Here is a 13,974-nt window from a genome sequence, read left to right on the forward strand (position 1 = left end):
CATGCTGAGAATGTGAACCAGGCAGAGCGTGCAGCGGCTGGGTGTAGAGCAGGGTGTGGGGTGGGCTGGGAGAAGACAGTTACCTTTTTCTGTAACTGGTGTTCTTCGAGATGTGTTGCTCGTGTCTATTCCACAGTAGGGCGTGCGTGCTCGCCACGTGCACCGGTGCTGGAAGTTTTCCCCCTAGCAGTTCCCGTAGGGGGAGTACCACTGCGCCCCCTGGAGTGGCACCTCCATGGGCGGTACAGGGGGAGCTGTGCGCTCCCCCTGCCCTCGGTTCTTTCTTGCCGGACAACTCCGACAGAGGGGAAGGAGGGCGGGATGTGGAATAGACCATGAGCAACACATCTCGAAGAACACCAGTTATGGAAAAAGGTAACTGTCTTTTCTTCTTCGAGTGATTGCTCATGTGTATTCCACAATAGGAGATTCCAAGCTATATCTTTTGGAGGTGGGTAGGAGTTCACAGATTCCCGGGACGGAGTACAGCCCTACCAAACCCGGCATTCGTCCCTGGTTTGAGAGACAATCGCATAGTGCGAGGTGAACGTGTGAACAGAGGACCAGGCAGCGGCCCTACAGTGTCCTGAATTGGGACGTGGGCCACGAAGGCAGCTGACAAGGCCTGTGCCCGCGTCGAGTGTGCCTTCACATCGGTGGCGGGGGAACTCCTGCCAGATCGTAACAGGTGCGGATGCACAAGGTGATCCAGCGAGAGAGGCGCTGGGTGGAGATCAACTGCCCCTTCATGTGCTCAGCTGAAGCAATAAACATTTGCGAAGATCTGAATGGCTTAGTCCGTTCCAGAAAGCCAGTGCCCTACGTACATCGAGCATGTGGAGGAGGCGTTCTTCATTGGACGCGGGAGGCTTGGGGCAGAGGACAGGCAGGAAGATGTCTTGGCCCATGTGAAAGACGGAGACCACCTTAGGGAGGAACGCGGGCTGTGGGCGGAGCTGGACCTTATCCTTATGAAAAACCGTGTACGGGGGTCCAGAGCCCAGAGCTCCGATACCTGCCTGGCCAATGTGATGGCAACCAAGAAGGCCACCTTCCATGAAAGATGAGACCAGGAGCACATGGCCAGAGGTTCGAAGGGGGGTCCCATGATACGGGACAACACCAAGTTCAGATCCCACTGTGGGACAGGGGGCCTAGCATATGGGAAAAGACGGTTCAATCCCTTGAGGAACCAGCTGGTCAAAGTATGGGAGAACACCACACGACCCTGCACCAGCGGATGGAAGGCCAATATGGCCGCCCAGTGCACCCTGACCGAGGAGGGGGCCAGGCCCTGGGTTCTAAGGTGGAGGAGGTAATCCGGGATAAGCTGAATTGGGGTGGCCGTTGGGGAAACACCGTGCTCGACAGCCCATCTGGAGAACCTGGACCACTTTGCCAAGTAGGCTCGGCGTGTGGACAGCTGCCAACTCTCCTCGGACCCTTCCGAACATGCCCGCTCCTCCCCGCCTAGCCATTGAGCAGCCACGCCGTGAGGTGGAGAGCCTCTAAGTTGGGGTGAAGGAGACGGCCTCAGTTCTGGGAGAGCAAGTCCGGGCGGAGAGGCAACGGCCGTGGCGGGGCTGCCACTAGGCTCATGAGGGTCCCATACCAATGCTGCCAGGGCCAAGCTGGGGTGATTAAAATGACCCGTGCCTTGTCTAACTTCACCTTCTCTAGGGCCTTGCTGATGAGGGGGAAGGGGGGGAAGGCATAGAGAAGCTGGCCTGACCACGGCAGGAGGAAGGCATCTGAGATAGCACCCTGTCCCAAACCCTCCCTGGAGCAGAACCGGGGGCAACGCCTGTTCTGCCTTGTTGCGAACAGGTCCACCTGGGGAATTCCCCGTGCTCGGAAGGTCTGGTGAGCCACCTCTGAGTGGAGAGACCACTCATGCTGGGAGGAGAAATTCCTGCTCAAATGATCGGCCCGTGTGTTGCGGGCTCCCGGCAGGTGGAAGGCCCTCAGGGAGATGCCATGGGCTGTACAGAAGTCCCACAGCCTGAGGGCTTCTTTGCAGAGGGCCGAGGACCAGGTCCCGCCTTGCCTGTTGATGTAAACATCAAGGCCGTATTGTCCGTGAGGACCCTGATTATCTTGCCCTGTAAGTGTGAGCGGAAGGCCACACACGCCAGGCGTACCGCCCTGAGCTCCCTGACGTTTATGTGGAGGGACAACTCCATGGTCGACCACAGCCCTTGGGTCTGAACTGTCCCCCCCAACCCAGGTCCGACACATCTGACACTAGCTCCAGTGACGGGGCCAAGTCCCGGAAGGGAACCCCTTGGAGCATGTTGCTCAGGGAGGACCACCACTGTAGCGAGGCAGTCACCGGGCCTGGGAGAACTGTGAGGCCAACCAAAGTTGGAGAGGCCTCATCTGGAGTCTGGTGTGGCGTACTACATACGTGCACACCGACATGTGACCCAGGAGCTGTAGGCACGCCCTGGCCGTTGTCATGGGGAATTTCAAGACCGAGGCGATTAGCCCTGTCAGGGTCTCGAACCTGCCCAGCAGGAGGGAGGCTGTGGCCTTCGAGGCATCCAGGAGCGCCCCGATTAACTCTATGTGCTGGACTGGAACTAATGTTGACTTGGCCTTGTTTACCAACACACCCAGGGTGGCACAAGCGGACAAAAGGAGCGCCACGTGGTCCCGCACCTGCAACCAGGAGCTGCCCTTGACCAGCCAGTCGTCCAGGTAGGGGAAGATCTGGACCCCCCGGCACCTGAGGTAGGCCACCACCACTGACATATACTTTGTGAACACCCTGGGGGCAGTGGATAGGCCAAACGGGAGGACCGTGAGCTGCTAGTGGTTCTGCCCCACTTGGAACCGGAGGAAGCACCTGTGCCCCTCGAATATATGAATATGGAAATACGTGTCCTGCAGGTCCAGGGCCGTGTACCAATCCCCAGGGTCTAGGGAGGGTATGATAGAGGACAGGGAGACCTTGTGGAACTTGAGCTTGACCATGAACTGGTTCAGGTCCCACAGATCCAGGATAGGCCTGAGATGCCCTTTCGCCTCGGGGATAAGGAAATAATGGAGGTAAAACCCCTTGCCCTTGAACTCCCTGGGCACCATTTCCACAGCTCCCAGACTGAGGAGCCGGCCCACCTCCTGCTCTAACAGATCCACATGTGATGGGTCCCCCAGACCAGCGAGGGATGGGGGTGTGGTTGGGCAGGGGCGAGACAAACTGCAGCATGTAACCCCGAGAGATGGTGTTGAGGACCCATTTGTCTGAGGTTAGTCGCGACCATTCTGAGAGGAAAGCACACATGCGATTGCGGAAGGGAAGCTTTATTGAAGGGGGAGTCCCCTCGGGAGTTGCCCAGGTACACCCCGGTGCCCCATCAAAAATGCCTTTTTCCCGCCTGCTTGCCCTTAGGGGGGCCAGGCTGCAGGGCAGGACGCGACTGCCTTTGAGGGCGCCCCTTCCGGTCCTGAGACCTGTTATAGGCGGGCTCATATCTAGGCTGAGAAGCCTGGGCAGGGGCCTGCTGCGGCTTGAACTTGGCTTTGGCCGGCGGTACGTAAAGGCCCAGGGTCTGCAAGGTTGTGTGGGAATCCTTCATGCCACGCAGCCTGGCGTCCATTTGTTCTGCGAACAGAGCCTTCCCATCAAACGGGAGATCCTGCATAATTGGCTGGGACTCCGTGGATACCCTGGACAGCAGGAGCCATGATGCCCTCCGCATGGATACTGCTGAGGCCATGGATAGAGCAGCCATGTCCACCGCATCCGACGCCGCCTGTAAGGCAGCGTTGGCAGCAACCGCACCCTCCTCCAGCAGCACCTTGAAGTCTTTCTTGTCTCGCTCTGGGAGGGAGACCTCAAATTTTGGCAGTGAGCCCCACAAGTTAAATTCGTATCTGCTCAGGGGAGCTTGGTGGTTAGTCACCCACAGCTGGAAGCTTGAAGATGAATACAGCTTCCTACCGACAGAGTCCAGTCTCCTCGAATCTTTATTTTTGGGCATGGGAGCTGGTTGGCCCTGTCTCTCTCTGTGGTTGACAAATTTGACCACCAGGGAGTTGGGCGCCGGGTGGGTATAAAGGTATTCATGCCCTTTGGCAGGTACAAAATATTTGCGCTGTGCCTTCTTTGAAATGGGGGTCGGGGAAGCTGGCGTTTGCCACAAGGTGTTTGAAATGTTTGCCAGCCCCTTGTGGAGGGGCAAAGCCACCCTGCCCGGCACCGGGGAGGACAGGACATTAAAAAGGGAGTCCGAGGGCCCCTCCATCTTCTCTGCTTGGAGGTTAATACTCGATGCTACCCTTTTCAGGAGCTCCTGGTGTGCTCTGAAGTCCTCCTGCAGGGCCGCGGGTGGCGGGGCCGCAACTGTGTCATCCGGAACAGGGGAGGAGGCCGGCATGGAGCTCTGAGTGTCTGCCAGCACTGGAGGGTCCACCCCTTCGTCGGACTCCAGGCGGGGCGCCAAGGACGTATGTCCCACCGATTTAGCTCCCAGGGGCCTAGAGAGTGAGGCCAACAGTGCCTCTGAAGCTCCGGTTACCGAGCGAGCCCCCACCTGGGGCGGCGTCGGAGGCCACAGTGCCCACTGGTGCCACTGCCCTTGCTGCAGCACGAACGGCACCGGCTGGTCGGCTTGACTAGGCTGACCCAAGGAGGGGTGGCTGCGAGCGGAGGTTGGGCTGACCAGTGACCTGGCGCTGTCACCGGAGAGGGAGGAATGGCGGTGCCTGGAGCGACGGCGTCCACGGGACCGCGACCCCGACACAGAGGAGTGGTACCGCTCATAGCTGCTGCTCCGCGATCTGCTCCAATGAGTGGACCTTCGATGGCACAGTGCTGGCAATCTATGCCTCGAGCCGCAGGGACGGTGTCTCGGCGGGGAGCGAGAGCAGGAGCCTAACCAGGAGCGGCGACGGTGCCCATGCTGTGACCGACTGCGGTAGCCCCGACCAGTCGGTGACGGTCTGCGACGCCTTTCTCGGTCACGTCGGTAATCGCTCCGTGGTGTGGAACGGTGCCGGGAGCCCTGTTCGGAAGGCAGCCAACCAGACAGTCTAGCGGATGTTGATGGCGATGCATGAGGACTGCGTCCCGAACGATCGCTGGGCGGCTAGCGGGGTCGGGGGCGGTCTCCTGACCAAGACCTGTGCCAAGCTGGGGGTGATTGCGGGGAGCCCAGCGGCGGTTTGCCTCTAGAGCGGGGGCCCCAACACCCCCGGTACCAGCATGGTCATGACGTCTCGAGCCGCTTGCAAGGCCTCCAGCGTCCAAGGCATCCAGACATCCGGACAGGCCTGACCTGACACGGCCGGGCTACTCCGCTCAACATGAGTCAGAGGCCTAGGGTCCGGAGGGGAACAAGGGCTGCCCGACATGGGTCTAGCCTCTGCCCCTACTTTCTCTCGATGCCACTGCGACGGTTGGCCTTTCCTCGGCTTCTTCTGTCCCGTAGCTGGGGAGCAGTGCCAGCTAGTGGAAGGCACCGAAGGGTCGCCGTGCACCGAAGGCACAGGGCCTGGAGCTGAATCGGCATGCCGGAGCCAGGGTCAGCGTTGACTCCATGAGAATGGCCCGGAGTCTAATGTCTCTTTCCCTTTTTGTTCGGAGTTTAAAAGATCTACAAATCTTACAGCGGTCGCCAATGTGAGTCTCGCCCAAACAACATAGGCAATCCGCGGGCGGGTCACTTCTTGGCATAGAACGCCTGCAAGTGTCGCACGACTTGAAGCCCGGGCCCTGGGGCAGGCCCCAGCCCGGGTACTTGAACTGAACTGACTGAAAGAACTGACTAGCACTAAGCGAACCAAAAAGTTCTGGGGACGAGCTACAGCTAAGCTGGAGCAGAATAGTTCCCATGCACCTTCACTGGCGGCAGGAAGGAACTGAGGGTGAGGGGAGCGCGCAGCTCCCCTTATACTGCGCCATGAAGGCGCCACTCCAGGCGGTGCAGCGGTGCTCCCCCTACGGGTACTGCTAGGGGAAAAACTTCTGGCACCGGTGCACGTGACGAGCACATGCACCCTACTGTGGAATACACATAAGCAATCACTCGAAGAAGAATGGGATGTAGAGCAGGGCGAACGGGGGAGGCTGGAGGCAGCGTGTGTGGGGCACAGGGCAGACGAGGGAGGGTGGACAGGGACTAGGGTGGGCAGGGCATGTGGATTGCTCAGACGCACCAGGCTCTACGAGATACGGGAATAGGGAGAGGTGTGTATGTATGAAGACTCTCAGGGGCACGAGGAGCCGCCATGTGCCAGGCTGTTACTCTGCCAGCTGTACCATGTAAGGGCAGAGGGAGGGTGGCGTGGAGTCACAGGATCTGTGCTCTGTCCCGGCCATTCATGTGCCAGACGCCCAGGGCTCCTGCTGTACCCCCAGGGCAGGTCCCAGGCCCATCCTGCCGGGGTCTGTGAGCTCCAGTACCCCATCTCTCAGGAGTGAAGCCAGTGGAGTATTCGCAGTGATGCTGCACCTTTTCAAACAAGGCAGTAGCTGTTAAGTCTCCTAGAAGCCAGCATGAGAAAGTCCTTAGGGCGGCCTGGACAAGCCAGGCTTCAGAGTCCCCACTGGAAGGAGCCATGGCCCCGACGCTGCCCTGCTCTGCTGAGATCCATCCTGGCTCCCTCCCATGGCACCTTTTTCCCCGCTGCGGGTCATTTCCTCCCATGGAATAATGGCTCTTCCTTTGCCAGCACAGGGTCTGCCCTTCAAGGGGTGTAGAATGCAGCCAGTCTGGGCTCAACTCAAACCGTAGCCCTGATCTCCCCTGGCCCAGGGAGAACTCTTCCCCCCGCCCCCTCCCCTCCAAGAGGTGGCCATACAAAGCGGGAAGAGGCCCTGAGTCAGCCAGATGGGTCATAAAAATGGCCTGTGATGGGATATTAGATGGGGTGGGATCTGAGTTACCCAGGAAAGAATTTTCTGTAGCATCTGGCTGGTGAATCTTGCCCATATGCTCAGGGTTTAGCTGATCGCCATATTTGGGGTCGGGAAGGAATTTTCCTCCAGGGCAGATTGGAAGAGGCCCTGGAAGTTTTTCGCCTTCCTCTGTGGCACGGGTCACTTGCTGGAGGATTCTCTGCTCCTTGAAGTCTTTAAACCACGATTTGAGGACTTCAGTAGCTCAGACATAGGTGAGGTTTTCGGAGGAGTGGGTGGGTGAGATTCTGTGGCCTGTGTTGTGCAATAGGTCAGACTAGATGATCATAATGGTCCCTTCTGACCTAAATATCTATGAATCTAAAAATAGCACAAAAAATTCCCACCCTCCTCAGCTGCTGTCATGCCCCCAGCAGTGCCATCAAAGGCCCAGGGAGGTGTCCGGTACCTGACTATGGTATCTTACTGGTACAGGGATGTATCAAGGGCACAGAAGGATGCCAACCATGGGGCTGAGCCATACAGGGGCACAGGGAGGTGTGACACCTATTGGAACCACGTGCGGTATCTTTGGGGAGCGGGGTAGTTTCACATTTAAAGCCTGAAAACCTCCCAAAAGCCACTACAGTGAGCTAGGCCGGACAGTTTGAGGCACACAATGTTTACAGCCCTTTGTAGCAATACAGCTGATGAGTCTGTGTGTGTCCCTGGCTCGCTGGTCCGTCCCTTCTCCCCCGCCCCCATAGGGTGGCCTCAATGTTTGCGAAGACTGTGGCCCACCAGCCTCCAAGACAGGCCATTCCTGGGATGGCAAGGAAACCTTTCAATACTTTTGTTTTTTAAAAATATGTTTTCACGGTGATGCTTTTGCCCTAAGAACAAATGCAGTGGAGGGTCTTGGGTTGGAAGTGCCGTCGTGGGTCAAGGTAGATTCCCCATCCCTGGGAGTCCTCAGAGACAGAGTGGATGGGCCTCTCTCCAAGAGACTGACGGGAATGGGGCTGGTTAGAGACAGAAGGGACATGATGAAAGCCTTTAAAATATTGATGGGCTGAGAGTAGGGAGGGTTTGTTTCCCCTGACTTACAACACAGAATAAGGGGACAACGAATTACAGTAAGAGGAGAAGTTCAAAACCAAGCAAAGGAAATCCTTTTCCATACACTGATATTAGCCTGCAGAACTCACCGCCACATGATAAGGGCAACACCAAGGCTTTGAGGCCTGCTAAAGTGATTGGTCATGTCTATGGATAACGCGAACAGCCAGAGTTAGCGCAGCTCATGCTAATACTGGTGGGGATATTACTTCTCCTCTGGTTGAGCCTGAACTGATCTTTAATTCTTTGATCTCAGGGTGCAAACCTAAAGCAGGGTCAGATTATCCTACATCTGCTATTGGGAGGTTCTCACACCTTCCTCTTAAGTGGCTAGTACTGGGCGCTGCCAGATGGGATACTGGGCTAGATGGCCACTGGCTCCGAGCCAGTCCGGCCGTCCCTACGTCCCTTCTTAAAGAGATGCTCTAGCTTGGCCACGAGATACAGGCTTCAACCCTGGAATCGTGGCCTGGGATGCTGCAGACGGGGCTGTTTTACGGATTCCAAGTCCAGAAGGAGCCCCACAGAGCATCTGCTCTGAGCCGCTGTAGAGCACACCCCGTTCCCCATGTTGAGCCCAATGGCTTTAGTTAGCCCAAAGCATTTCCGTTCTCTTCTGAGCCACAGAGAACCGGGGGAGGGGAGACACTGACGTGCCACCAGTGCCCAAGCCCCTTGAAATGGCACGACCCCCGTGTGTGAGCATGTTCAGACCTTCCACTGCAGCATGGCAATCATAGCCGCGAGGGAAGGCTGAGAGAGTGGACGGGAGACAGGAGGGTGCAGGAGGCACAAACCACACTGCAGAGGCCGGGGCTGTGCTGTCGGTTTTTCTTTTTTTTAAACACTTTATTCATAGCATTATTCTGAAGAAAGATTACATCGGACCTCTGTACACGTTCTGAACATGCTTCAGTAGGAAAGACAGCTCCATGGGAACACCCCCCCCCCAGTCCCTACACCCCCTGCTTCCCAACCACACGCTCCCCCCCACAACCCCAGAGAACGGCTGCCGCCCCCAGTCCTGCCGTGGAGGGGGGAATGGTGTGCTCCCCTATACAAAATAACCTTTGCATAGATTATGTTCAAAAGAACCTATTTTACAACAAGGGCTGTACATACAGAGAAAGGTGGGGGGCTTGTGTGTCGGGGGGGGGGGTGTCCAACCAATCAGAGCCCCAAGAGTCCTTGGAGCTGTGAGTCTGAAATGTACATAATTAAAAAGAGGACAATTTCTCCTGTGTGTGTTGGGGGGCCGCTGCACCCCGCGTTCCAGTCTGTCCCCAGCGGCCAGATTTGGCTGCCCCAGCCTGACAACCTGGCTCCAGCATGGAAGAGCAGGAAGGAAATCGAGAAGAACCCCAGGCGGGAGTGGGAGGCCACGAATTTGGTCGCGTCAGTTAAAAACCAACCCAAGCTAGTTAAAAAGAACGGGTGAGTTTTTAGAAAGCGGGGGGGAGCTCCCTCCATTGGGGGGGCAGGAGGGGGGAATCTGAACCAGCCCTGGATTGGGCAAGAGGATAGAAATAAAAAAGGTTGTGAAACGCCTGGGCCAATCCAGCCAGGGCCTTGGGCTAATCCCATGCCTGGAACCAGGAGGAGCCGCGTACACCACCCGCCTTGGTTGGCACCCTGCCTGCTCTAAGATGGCAAGGAGCAGAGCCCTGTTCCCTCACAGGACGTGTCTGCCCCAGGGCCGGAGCAGCAGGGTCACCCCAGGCTGCTGAGACTTGCAGCTGGGTTAGCTTGTGCCCAGAGCCAAGCGAACCGGACAGCCGTGCCACCAGCCCCTCCCGCGTTCAAGTAGTGGTTTAACAGTCCAGACGGGGATGGCAGAGAGGTGGGAAGCCCAGAGCGGCTGTACTGCTGCCCGAGAAGGGCGGGATGGGGGTGGGTGGGGAGGCGAGCTCCGATCTATCCCAAGGGGAAGTGACTCTGGCATCTCCCAGGCTGTGGTCACGTTTTGGGCTTGCGGCCTCTGATACTTAGTGAGGAGGTAACCATGGCGGCAGGAGCAGCGGTGGCCGAGGGGGTGGGGGCTCCAGCCACCCCCCCCGGCGTGGTGCCGGTGGCTGAGCGGGTGTTGCCGGCTGGGGTGGCAGCGGCGCTTCGCAGGATGCGGTCGGCCGAACTGCCTCGGGGGCACGGCCGCCTCCTGCTGCCGGTGGCTCGGCCTGCATGGCGGCGGCGGCGCTTGGGCCGCCGCTCGCCCTCCTCGCCGCTCAACTCTGCTGATGACTCCGACTCGCCGCCCCCGTCGTCCTCCGATGAGCCGGCAGCCCCGGGGGACTTGCCGCCCTCTGACAAGCACCCCCGCTTGCGCCTCTGGTGCTCCTGCTCCAGCGGTGGCACCAAGCTGCCAGGGCGCTGGCGGGTGGAGCGGGCTGGGGTCTGCTCGGAGGTGCTGCTCTCCCCTGACGAGGTGCCGTCCGGCTCCGGCTTAGGGGCAGCGCTCTGGGATGGGAGCAGGGCCGAGCACTCGCTGCCCGACTCCAGCTTCTCTTCCTGCCGGAGACGGGCCAGCCGGGTGAGGGGCCGGGCCTCCTCGCCATCTGACGAGCTCTCGCTGGGGGCCTGGCCAGGCTCTTCCTTCCTCCTCCACCTCCTCTTGCGGCCAGGTGGGGGCGGCTCCTTCTCGGCAGAGGTGTCGCGGTCCGAAGTTGAGCCAGGGCGGGGGGCTGCTGTCTCCACACGGGGGGAAGCTGGGTTCTTGGGGGGCCGGCCCCGCTTGCGCTTGGGGGGTGACTCAGTGCTGGGAGTGGCAGGGGCCCAGTGTGCCTTGGGGGGCCGGCCCCGCCGGCGCTTCTCCAGGGGGGAGTCATTCTCACTGCTCTCTGTCTTGCTCCTGGGTGAGACTGGCTCAGGGGCCTTGGGCTCCAGCTTCTGGGCACGTGGCTTCAGGGTGCCGGGCGGTGGCCGTGCCTCCCCCTTGCATGGCTGCTTCAGGGTCTTGGGTGAGGATGGCTCGGGAGTCTTGATCTCTGGCTTCCTGATGCGGGGCACATTGGTGCTGGGTGGTGGCTGTGCTTCCCCCTGGCTTGGCTGCTCTGGAGACTTGTTCTTGGGGGGCCGGCCCCGTTTACGCTTGAGGGGCGGCGGGGGCAGGCTGGGGGGCAGCTCCAGCCCAGATCCCTCATCTCCCCTCTCCTTGGCAGCCCGGCTCTCCAGCTCAATCCTGCGGCGGGCGGGCAGGTCACGGAGCAGCGGCAGCTCCTTGCTGGAGGGGGACAACTCCAGCTCGGAGATGCTGTGGGCCGAACTGCTGCTGGGGCTCACCACGGTGCCGCCGGTGGTGTCCAGCTTGTGGATGCGGTTGCGCCGGCGTCGGATCAGCTCTTTCTCCTCCACCACAGTAACCAGGCGGCCTGGCAGCTTGCGCAAGACCTTGGCAGCTGGGCCGTCCTGGCCCTGGTGGTTCTGCCGGATCTCTACGTCAGCGCTGGTGCGTCGGCGCGGTGTTTTGGCCGGCGATGGGCTGTCCGAGGAGGAGGTCGTCCCTGGCTGCATCTCCCCCATCCCCAGCGAGGCGGTGTTGGCTGCACGCACTCTGTCTGGGTGCTTGAGCTTGTCTTCCCGGTCCTCCAGCCCCCTCTTGGACACCACCTTCAGGCTGCTGCTGCCACCAGTGGCCATCTCCAGTGGCTCCGTGGCACCCTGCGCCAGCTCCCTGGGCTGGGGCTCGGCCACGCTATTGGAGAGAGGGGAAGGCCGCTCTAGCCCGTTGTGCTCCTTGCTGGGGGGTGGCGTTTTCAGTCGAGGCAGGGAGTTGGCAGCCTCCACGGGCTGGTTCAGGTAGCCCGTGAGAGGCCAGGCTGGCTGGGGCTCCGCCTCTCCTGGCACTTTGTCCTCTGTGGTGGAGAAAGGCTCAGCAGCGGGCGGTTCGACCCCTGTCCTAGCAGCGTTGTGGGCACGCGTCTCTGGTGGGAGCTCTGCTGCGGGCCCATCGGGTGCCTGGCTCTCCGGCACCTCCAGGGTACCTCTGACTGGCTCTCCCCTCTTCACGTCCACACTGTCCAGTTCCACTGGGCATCGGGACAGCTCTCCGGCTACCTCAGCTTTGCCCAAAGATCCCTTGGCTTCTTCAGGTGGCTCCTCCCCAGAGGCTGGCGTCTCCGGGCTTGGCACCGGCTTGTCGGGGGCTGGGATCTCCAGGTTGCAGGGGGTTGGTAGGGGAAATTTCTCTGAGGCAGACGATGGCTCCGCGCTCCCCATCTTCGCCCCCGTCGTGAGCTCCATGGATCCCAGCACCTTTTCCCAAGTGGGTGGAGGTTCCACCCTCAACACATGCTCAGCAGGGGGCTTCTTCGAGGCTAGCTCCCCTGTGGGTGCTGTGCTGTCATGCCCTAGCAGGGCCGGTGCCCCCAAGATCTCAGCAGCTAGGAGCATTGGCTGGGGGGTCTCCTCTCTGGCAGGTGCTGCCTCAGGTCTTGGCTGGAGGAGCTTCGCACCAGCTCCTGGTGCCTCAGGTCTCAGGTCCTGCTCCCCAGCAGGAGGTGCCTCTGGTCTGAGTGGGGCTGGTCGAGGCACCCTGTCCCCAGGAGCTGGAGCATCTGTTCTCGGGGGGGCGCTCCGCAACACCCGCTCCAGGGCAGCCAAGGGCTCTGCTCGCTGCGGGGCGCCTCGTAGCACCCTGTCCCCGGGGACTGGGGTGTCTGTTCTCTGAGGGATGGCTCGGAGCACCCGCTCTATGGTGGCTGAGGGCTCGGCTCTTTGGGGGGTGCCTCGCAGCACCTTGTCTCCGGTGGCAGGGGGTTCAGGTCTCTGTGGGGAGGTCCGGAGCACCCTCTCCCCGATGAAGGGGGCCTCTGTTCTGTGAGGGATGGGCCGGAGCACCCTCTCGCCAGCCCCTGGAACCTTGGTCCCCGACTCCTCCCTCTTGGCCGCGGCCTTGCGGGTCGGAACTGGCATCTCCTCCCGCACCAGGTCCCTGCGGATGGCTGCGCCACGTGTGTGCTGTGCCACCAGGGACAGGTGGTCTTCTGCCTCCTCGGCCTCCAGCCTGGCATGGTGGCCCCGCAGGTGGCGCAGGCTGGGGAGCCGGGCCTGGGGCGACTCTGTGTCCACTCCATCTGCCTCGCGCAGGGAGAGGCGAGTGCCCCGCAGTCGCTCACTCATGCGTGTGCCAGTGCGCTCTGGGCCTGCACGGCTGGGCACCTTGGCCTTCTTGCTCTTTTTGATGTAGCCTTCCTCGCTGAGCCGACCCTCCTCCTCGTCATCGGGCAGCTTGAACACCACCTCATCCTTGGCCTGGTCTATGTCCTTCCGGGCGGCCTCCACCTGCTCCTGTAAAGGAGAGAGACAGTGGTCATCTGCCAGGCAACCACAGAGCATCTGGTCTGGGCCAGGGGGACAAGGAGGGGGTGGGATACTTGGCCAGATGGGCCCATTGGCTTGATCCAGGGCAGGATATTGGGCTAAATGGGCCCATGGGTCTGAGCTGGGGCAGCAGGGAGGGGGCAGAGTACAGGACTTGAGGGTCCTATGGGTCTCATCCAGGGCGGGATATGAGAGGGATGTTTGTGCCTCGATGGTCCCATGGCCGTGATCTTGGACAGGATACAGGGGGCTAGATAATCCTGTGGGTGTGATCTCGGGTGGCAAGAGGGATGGGACACTGGGCTAGATGGGCCCCTGGGTGTGATCTGGGGCAGCAGGGGGGGGACCAGATACAGGGCTAGATGGGCCCCTGGGTGTGATCTGGGGCAGTAGGGGGACAGGATACCAGGCTAGATGGCCCCTGGGTGTGATCTGGGGCGATGAGGGGGATGAGATACTGGGCTAGATGGCCCCTGGGTGTGATCTGGGGCGAGGGGACTGGATATCAGGCTAGATGGGCCCCTGAGTGTGATCTGGGGCGATGAGGGGGATGAGATACTGGGCTAGATGGCCCCTGGGTGTGATCTGGGGCGAGGGGACTGGATACCAGGCTAGATGGGCCCCTGGGGGTGATCTGGGGCGGCATGGGGGACAGGATACCAGATGGGTTTACACAGTGCTTCAGTGCCCTGTGG

The 13,974-nt window shown here is 60.4% G+C and overlaps 1 protein-coding gene across 3 annotated transcripts in view; it reads right to left on the bottom strand.

Moving 5' to 3' along the window:
• Positions 1-8,780: 8,780 nt before the first annotated feature.
• The window catches only part of SRCAP (Snf2 related CREBBP activator protein), a 31,312-nt gene continuing 26,118 nt past the window's right edge, over positions 8,781-13,974 (bottom strand). For all 3 annotated transcript variants that reach the window (XM_048854405.2, XM_075130063.1, XM_075130064.1), the window contains one exon: positions 8,781-13,246. In XM_048854405.2, the coding sequence (XP_048710362.2) occupies positions 9,920-13,246 (3,327 nt within the window). In that variant the 3' untranslated portion in view covers positions 8,781-9,919. The remainder of the gene's footprint in view (positions 13,247-13,974) is intronic.

This window comes from Caretta caretta, chromosome 6 (genome assembly GCF_965140235.1).
Source record: "Caretta caretta isolate rCarCar2 chromosome 6, rCarCar1.hap1, whole genome shotgun sequence".
In the NCBI taxonomy this organism is placed as follows: domain Eukaryota; kingdom Metazoa; phylum Chordata; order Testudines; family Cheloniidae; genus Caretta; species Caretta caretta.